At 33.7% G+C, this 9,357-nt stretch overlaps 1 protein-coding gene across 1 annotated transcript; it reads left to right on the top strand.

Moving 5' to 3' along the window:
• Positions 1-7,692: 7,692 nt before the first annotated feature.
• On the top strand, positions 7,693-8,341 carry LOC102744480 (translationally-controlled tumor protein-like). Its single transcript, XM_081819159.1, has one exon. It carries the CDS (start codon positions 7,788-7,790, stop codon positions 8,094-8,096), a length of 309 nt encoding a protein of 102 aa, XP_081675285.1. The 5' UTR covers positions 7,693-7,787; the 3' UTR covers positions 8,097-8,341.
• Positions 8,342-9,357: the final 1,016 nt, after the last annotated feature.

The raw sequence follows: 9,357 nt of genomic DNA on the forward strand, positions 1-9,357 counted from the left end.
TTCCATTGATTCCTGTGAAATATTCCAGTGAATTTTGACTCCAGTTTTATGACCCGTTAAAAAAAATAAAAGAACTTTGTTCCCGAAGCATAAGATAGAAAATCCTAGACTTTATTATTACAATCACAAAAGGAAACACAATTCACATTGTAAATTTTAAAGCATCCAAAAGGTTTCCAAAAACCTAAAATTATTTGTGGAGCCCTTGGAACTATTTAATTGCTACCTTACTCTGCAAGAAAAGTTTAAAGTCACTCTTATTTTGTCTTTCAGATCGTTACATATACTATCCTTCTGCTGACTGAAACTTGACAATGACAACAATACCATGTGTCAAGTATCAAAAAAATGGAATGTAAAAAAATAATAAATCATCCATAACAAGTCAGGAAACAGGCTCCAACATAGAGGGGTTTTTTGTTTCGTTTTGTTTTGTTTTTAATGTCCCGGAGTCACCTAGTGGCTCTCAACATGCCTTTAAATGCCTTCCTTGGAAAAATAAAATCACACTTTGGTAATACAGTGATGATCTGATAATGAAATTGAGCTGACTAAATCTTATCTCAACACATCCATTCTTTTCTGGATGCAATGAATTTGTTAGTCTGTGGAATTCCGTCCATGAGGAACTTCCTACCATTGGCCTGAAGGATCAGGAAGAGATAACCACAGTGCACCACACTTTTATTGATTGCTGAACATCCATAAATAAGATTTTTAAAGGAAAAACTCAGAAAAAAATTTTAAGAAGTATGGCAACATAGATTTTTTGTACTTTTATTCTTATATATACTTGCATTCTTATATACTTGGATATTAGCTGAGAGAAAAGAATCCTTAACTCCTATGCCATCAAAGTGTTTGAGCCAAAACATTTTAGGTACAAAATTTTGGATAGAATACACTGTTTTCTTGAGAGATGTCTTTGACTTAAAGAACTAGTAGTAATCATTATAAAGTCCAGAGAAAAGCTACTTAGGGCTATTCTGTAATGTGTAGCTCTTCTAGGGTGTGTGTCTGTGTGTGTGTGTGTGTGTGTGTGTGTGTGAGAGAGAGAGAGAGAGAGAAACAGAGAGACAGAGACCCTAAAGAATTTTGATGTCTATGGAGAATTCCTGAAGCAAGATAAAAGTATTCAGCTGGAACATCCTAAAGGTGACAGTTAAATGTGCATTTAGCTAAGGACCTCTCCATAGTTGTATACCCCCATAACCTCAGTGGTTAAGATAATAACTAGGTGTAAGTGGGCTTAAACTATATGTAGGGAGATCTTAACTTCTGATAATTCAGTACATTTTTAAATTGTTCAATTTGATTTATCAAAGAAATCTTGGTAATTTATACTATATTAGGAATAATTCCTTTGTAAAATTGCATTTTTATATGGCACTTATAGAGCTAGGCCTAATTACCTGAACATGTCACTTTGGGAGAAAATCCAACTTCTGATTTTTTTTCCTACAAATGCGGCATAACTATAATAAAGTATCTTAATTCTAGTGTATTTTCTTTGAGAAGTTTGCATTGGTTTTCCAATTCCAGAATGAACCAATAGAGCATATTATATTGAAAATATATATATATATGTATATATGTATGCATAGTCCAGACCACAAGATAAGTGGCATGTCTCATTCTGTGTTTATAGTGTACTAAAACTAAGTGAGAAATATTATCATTGTTTTTGTTATTAAGAATGTCATGACAACCTTAGCTCTGAGTTCCTTCTTGTTGGATTAAGCTATGTCCTGAGGGGTTCAACTCTCCCACACTTCACCAAATAATCTCATTCTCTTTCCTTAGAGAGCAAAGATTAATCATTCAGAAACTTAATGAGCTGGAAAAACAAATACCAGTAGAAGAAAGGTGTCTGAGAACTTTAAATAAAATAAATTAGTTTCCATTTGAAAAGTAAATTAGTTGATTTATAAATCTCTTTTCTTTTTTTTCTTCTCCATTTGTACTTCTCGGCATTTTTACCATCTTCATCAGACCCTCTGTCCTGTCAAAGGTAAAGTCCAATTATGAGAGCTTTTTTGTCTTTACTATTTTAGAACATATCTTCTGACCACCAGATATTTTTATATTTTACACATCTTTTCCTAAGTTGCCTTTCTTTCTAAATATTTTCTGATGATTTTGCTACTGATCAGCTACAGTTGACTTTTGAGAAATCATAAATAGAAAAATAAGAGAATAAAAATCAAAGATAAAGAGGTATTTAATATCCCTTCAAAAAATATTTTCAGTTTTGATACACTCCTAAGTGTTACTACCATGCTTATTAATATGGTGTCTTTTTAAAAACTTATTTTAATAGTCAAATATTTTCAAATATATTATTTTGTTATCATAATTTTATTTAGAAATAAATTTCATAACATGAACAATATAGGAAGGCTCAATAATGTTTTCCTAATTTACAAAGAGGATTCTTGGACTTGAGCTAGAATCTGTATATCTTTCTCTAAATAATGCTTTAAATTTCAAACATTTAATCTATAATTATGCAAATAGTAATATGAGTTATTATAAGATAAAAAGTTTCTGGAGGTATAAATATAAAAACAACCTGTGCACATACACAAATATTAAATGCTTATTTATTTGAAAATACACTTCTCTTCTTATGGAACTTGTTCCATTACATCACCACTCCTCAACTCTTCCTAAAAAGTTCCTATATATCTTTTTGATTACATCTTAAATATGACTTCTCCAGATGCCTTCTCTGACCCCTTAAATCTGAAGTGCCAATTCAAGAATTGTGTTCCCATAGTGCTTTTACCAACCATATCACTGATGTATTCGTTAAATCCTTTAGCACACAGATCGTGATACTGAATTTTCTAGTCAATATATGCTTTTAAGTTGTCATCTAGAAAATTCATACCTTGCCTTGAACTTAGAGAACTCTGAGTATTTACCTGTGAATGTTTAGGGGATCGATCACAGGCCTTAATCTGAGGAAAAAAATAACTCATTCAGGCAATGCTTCCCTACAGATTCTGTATAGTCTTGTATGTCACATTAAAAGGCCTGGATTTTAGTCATAGAGTTTGTGAAACTACTGGAGGAATTTAAGCAAGAATGGGATACAATAATTTTTCATATGTAGCCTCTGACAGTGCTACAAAGAACAGATTTGGAATAGGGAGGTAAGACATCAGAAGCATGTTGACCAACAGATGAGAGGTGGCAAGTTCCTAAATAAAGAAAATTGAAGTAGGGGTAGAAGAAAAGTGACAGAGAATAAAAATATATAGGGGATGAACATATTAGGTAATTGACAGTTAACCATATGTGAAAAGTAACAGATCAAAGAGACAAGACCGACAACGTCCTCGATTATACTGACACAATGAAGAATCCTCACACAGTGTTGTCTGTTGTTCGTGTGTGTGTGAGACTGCGTGGCAGTGATGGATACTCAGAGAAAAGATTTTTCCACTTTTCTATATAATATAATAAAATCTGAAGGTTTTTCCTGATCTCTTTGTGCTTCCAACTATTCTTTATTTTTCTATTTTATTTCAGTCATAATATTTGACTTAGAATCATGTAAGTTGGAGACATATAAATGAAATTTGTTGACTAAAGAGGAAATTAGAGAACACTTATAATGGGGAGGTTGTTGAGATCTTTAAAAAAATCATTGCCATCATTTTGAACCCTTATATGTACTTTTATTTAAAAATATAGTAGCTGTTACCTAGATTTGTCCATTATCTCTGTAAATGTTCACTAAATTTATAAATGAAAGAAAATAGGAATTGATTATAAACATTAAATATTCATTCTATAAGAAATGGGTATTATATTTATTTTTAAATAGGAAGTACCTTGAAAAATAGTATTTGAGGAACAAAACATGAAATAAATGACAAAACAAAAATTGTATCTTAAATTAGACTGCCATCTCTCTTATTTTTGTGAATCTAAATATTTTCTTTTTTGTCTCAAATTTCAAATGTCTTTGTAAGGAGAATAAAAGTGAATTTTGATATTCAATAATCCTTTAGCGCAGAAAATCTCTCCTAAGATTGTTCAGTGCAGCCAGTCATCAAGTCAAGACATGCTGTCTGATGAATATCAAGACAGACTAGGCAGCTGTCACTGTATGAGTTATAATTGCATTTCTAGAGTCACAAGTCCCCAAAATTTATGTGAAATCAAGTAGTAATAACTATCATGAGTGAATATTCTTAAGTGAAAATTCTCATGAAAAGGTAGAACAGGGGTGGCGCCTGGGCAGGTCATTTGGTTCAGCATCCGACTCCTGGTTTTAGCTCGGGTCATGATCTCAGGCTCCTGAGATTGAGGCCTGAGTTGGGCTCTGCGCTCAGCATGGAGTCTGCTTGGGATTCCCTTTCTCCCTCTCCCTCTGCCCCTCCCCCACTCCCTCTAAAATAAATAAATAAAATCTTTTTAAAAATGTAGAACAGTTGTGATTTAATATCAAGATCATTTCTACCTCAGTGGCTAAGGACCAGTTGTTTTTTCTGCCCCTCAAATTCTTTCTTCAATTTTTTCACGGTTGAGCACCTGTCGTCGTTCAGGCCTCAACCCCAAAGTTACTTCTTCATAGAGTTTCCCTAAATACACTATCTGAAGTAATGTTCTACCCCTGCCACACCTCCAGTGCTTTCTCCTTTAGCTCTTTATTTACCTCTTGGTGTTCTTCAGAAATAAAAAATAAAAAAAAATATATATATATGTCTTCATTGGAAATGGGCCTATGGAGGCAGAAATGTTCCCTGACTTATTCACTGCTGTGACCTCAAAGCTCACAATAGGACCTAGCTTAGTAGAGGAACTCAAAAATAGTTGTAAAAAAAAAAGAAACTAATAAATGGTATTTGTTATTATAGGATATTCTTAAAAAATATTATCGGTAATTTTTCTTAGATTGCATAAATCAGGGCTAACTGGTATCAATGTCATTTTGGTCTTACAATTATATATTGTATGTTACAAATGTCAGCCCCTTAGCCAAACTAACCTCAGGATGACTTAAGATATTTGATCTTTTCTTCACTTCTTGTTCTTTGGCTCTCCACCAGCTTTCAATCTAATCTGTCAATTTTCCTTGACTTTGCATATTACTTATCTTTACATCTTACTCGTCAACTTCTGGTGCCAAATTTATAAAATGTTTCCTGAAAATCTAATTAATATATGATGTTTGTTTCATACCTATTTTTAATCCAAGGAGTAAAACCACATAAAATGCCAAGAAACTAGTAAAGAATGACCTCCCTTGTTTGAAGTTAGCTTAAATATATAATATATGTTGTTCTTTTCTGGAAGTGCCACTGATAATATTAATAGTCTATCTGTAAATCTGTGGCTACAATTATAGTTAAAGTGTAGTTTAAAGATCCATTCCTTCTTATTTATCCTTACTTGGCAATTTCTGTGCTATTATAATTTTCTTGTTCTCTCTGTGTGTGTGTGTGTGTGTGTGTGTACAGGAAGATGCCAGATAGGACACCAATATTATTTTTTTAATTTAAATCCAATTAATTAACATATAATGTATTATTTGTTTCAGGGGTACAGGTCTGTGATTCATCAGCCTTATATAATACCCAGTGCTCATTACCACACATGCCCTCCTTAATGTCCATCACCCAGTTACCCCCCACACCCCTCCCCTCCAGCAACCCTCAGTTTGTTTCCTAAGATTAAGAGTCTCTTATGTTTACAAATATTATTATGAGTACCTGAATATGGTACTCTTGTTTCTATTAGAACAAGAAAAAGACTCCTACACTTAAGGTGTTTAAAGAGTGAAAAAAATTAACTATTATGAAGGTAACTCCTGGTAATAAAAGTCAGAAACTTTCTGATACCAGATATATAAATGTCTCTTTAGTTGTTTTCAATGCCACAAATTATATTCAAATAAAAATATTTCAATATTTAATTTTTTATTTGTATGCAAGTTATAGTAAAAACTTTTCTTGAATAAATAGTAGTATTATGTAAATTGTAAAATATTTATTTTGTTTCCATCTCAGTCATATTCTACAAAAAAAAATGTGGGGGCACCTGGGTGGCTCCGTCGTTAAGCGTCTGCCTTCAGCTCAGGTCATGATCCCAGGGTCCTGGTATCAAGCCCCACATCGGGCACCCTGCTCAGCGGGAAGCCTGCTTCTCCCTCTCCTGCTCCCCCTGCTTGTGTTCCCCTCCCTCGCTGTGTCTCTCTCTGTCAAATAAATAAATAAATAAATCTTTAAAAAAAAAATGTGAACGAAACCTTGAGTATTTGTTTCAGTCCAACAGCCTTAGTAGAATAGGAGACTTTTTTTCTTTGGCACTCTCCACTCTATTTTCTTTCTTTGGCGCTCTCCACTCTATTTTCTTTCTTTCTTGTGCTTAATTTTGACATTACCTGGGGTATGTTTATTAAGATGGATGTGTTGCCATAAATTTCTGACTCATGAAATGATTAATGATTCTTTCTTTTTGCACTATTTTTTAACTTATTTTTAAGTAATTTCAGATTTTCAGACATTACAAAAATAAGACGAACAATTGTCTTATATTTAGTCTATTATTTGGTGGTTTTCTCTTTGTTTCTGTCTCCCCAGTTTTTGGGGATTCAGCAAATGTCTTAAGATTAAAGTTTCCAGATTAAGCAAAAAATTAAAAAAAAAAAAAAAGGACAGCACACCCAGTACATTTGAATTTTAGATAAATAGCCAATTAAAGTTTTAGTACAAGTATGTACCATTCAAAATTTGACATACTTACATTTAAAAAGTATTTTCTGTTTATCTAAGTTTCAAATTTAATTGGGTGTCCTGTATTTTTCCTGGCAACCCTCATTGAGATAGTAATCAGTCAAGAGGTTTAGGCTACTGGAGTTTTCAGTGTATCACTTCAGCCTTGTGTGACCACCAGAAACATGGCTGGTTTCTCTGCTTCTCTCAGTGGCCCTAAGCTTAGATTCACAGTTTCTAACATGCAACCAGGATAGGCAACCAGAATAGTCAGAATGCTTCCAAAGACAGTTGCAGAACAGCAGCTCATCTCTGAAAGTTTATCAGCTCTGTTGAGTTTTACTCCTTGTAGTCCCCATTACTTCTTCAATAATATGTAGACATTACATGTATGATATTTATAATTATTCCAGATTTTCTGCGGTGCCTGGGTGGCTCAGTCTGTTAAGCCTTGGACTCTTGATTTCAGCTGAGGTAATGATCTCAGGGTGGTGGGATGAAGCCCTTGGTTGGGCTTTGCACTCAGCATGGAGCTTGCTTGTCCCTCTCCCTCTGCTCCTCCCCCCACCCATCTATAAAAATAAATGAATACAAAAAAATTATTCTAGATTTTCCTATTTGTTGTCAATGGAATGCTTGGGCTATTATAATCTACTCCATATTGCTGAGCATCCAAATGTTTTTTTTTTTTCTTTTTCAAATGGTTTTATATGAACTATATTATATTACCTTTTACATTAAAATATTTTTTTAATCTTTTTAAAATTTTTTCTTTGACACACAAATTACTTAAAAGTGTATTTTTTAAATGTTTTGCACAGCTTTTTTCCACCCGTTCTGCCTCTCCCCACCCCCCGCCAAGTGCCACTCTGGCTGAAGCTCTGGCTCCTGCTAAACTAGCATCACTGTGGTCTCCTCTTCATCAGCCATGATGAGATCTTCTCAGACATCTACAAGATCTGGGAGATCCCAGATGGGCTGTGCCTAGAGGTGGAGGGGAAGTTGATCAGTAGGACAGAGGGTAACACTGATGACTCATTCATTCATGAAAATGCCTCCATGGAAGGTCCCAAGGACAAAGGTACCAAAACCACAGTAGTCACTAGTGTTGATATGATCATGAACCATCACTTGCAGGAAACCAGCTTCACAAAAGAACCCTACAAGAAGTACATCAAAGATTCTATGGAATCAGTCAAAGGCAAACTTGAAGAACAGAGTCCAGATAGAGTAAAATCTTTTATTGCAGGGGTTGCAGAACAAATCAAGCACATCCTTGCTAATTTCAAAAACTACCAGTTCTTTATTGGTGAAAACATGAATCTAGATGGCATGGATGCTCTGTTGGACTCTGTGAGGATGGTGTGACCCCATATATGATTTTTTTTAAGGATGATTTAGAAATGGAAAAATGTTCATGAATTTGGCTATTAACTTTAGAGGTATCACCTGTTGTCGGAACTGGCTGCTGCTTTTCATCCACACAAGGCCAGGACTTAGACAAATGAGACTGATGTCATCTTGAGCTCTTCATTTATTTTGACCTTGATTTATTTGGAGTGGAGGTATTGCTTTTAAGGGAAAAAAAAGGTCATGTATGTTGTCTAAAAATAAAATGCATTTAAACTCAGAAAAAAAAAGTTTGGCACATAGCTTTTCTTTTTTTTTTATTAATTTTATTTTATTATGTTATGTTAGTCACCATACATTGCATCATTAGTTTTTGATGTAGTGTTCCATGATTCATTGTTTGCATGTAACACCCAGTGCTCCATGCAATATGTGCCCTTTTTAATACCCATCACCAGGCTAACCCATCCACCACCCCCCTCCCCTCTAGAACCCTCAGTTTGTTTCTCAGAGTCCATAGTCTCTCATGGTTCGTCTCCCCTTGGCACACAGCTTTTCTAAAACACTTTTTATGTCATTGGTTTATGACTTAATTAATTATATTTTGGTCAGAGGATGTGCTCTCTATGATTTAAATGCTTGAAATTGCTTGAGATCTTCTTTATGTTTCATTATGTGTTCTAATTTTATAAATATTCTATGTGTACTTGAAATGCACATAGTTTGTGTAGTATTTTATATGTCAATTTAGTCAAACGTTAATTATATGGTTCAAATATTCTCTATTAATACTAACTTTAGCTTAAACACTTTTTCGCTGAACAACACAAACCATATTTTTAGTGAAACTTTATTGTTTCCTAATATTTTAAATATTTTCCTTATATTGTTGGATTATTTTAGCCAGACTGAGAATCTGTCTTTTGCAAAAATTTTTATTATTATTTTTTAATTGCAGTATAGTTGATAGACAATGTTACATTAGTTTCAGATATACAACATAGTGATTCAACTTCTCTGTACAGTGTGCTATGCTCACCCCAAGTGTAGCTACCATCTGTCACCATACAACACTGTTACTATATCATTGATTATTTCCCTATTCTGTATCTATTTTTCCCATGACTTATTTATTCCATAACTGAAAGCTTGTATCTCTTACTCCCCTTAACCCATTTTGCCCATCTCCCAATCCCCTTCCTCATCAGTTTGTTCTCTATATTTATAGATCTAATTCTGCTTTTTGTTTGTTTATTCATTTGTTTTGTTTTTTAGATTC

The sequence above is a fragment of the Leptonychotes weddellii genome, chromosome 5 (genome assembly GCF_054177405.1).
Source record: "Leptonychotes weddellii isolate Sample4059 chromosome 5, ASM5417740v2, whole genome shotgun sequence".
Lineage (NCBI taxonomy): Eukaryota > Metazoa > Chordata > Mammalia > Carnivora > Phocidae > Leptonychotes > Leptonychotes weddellii.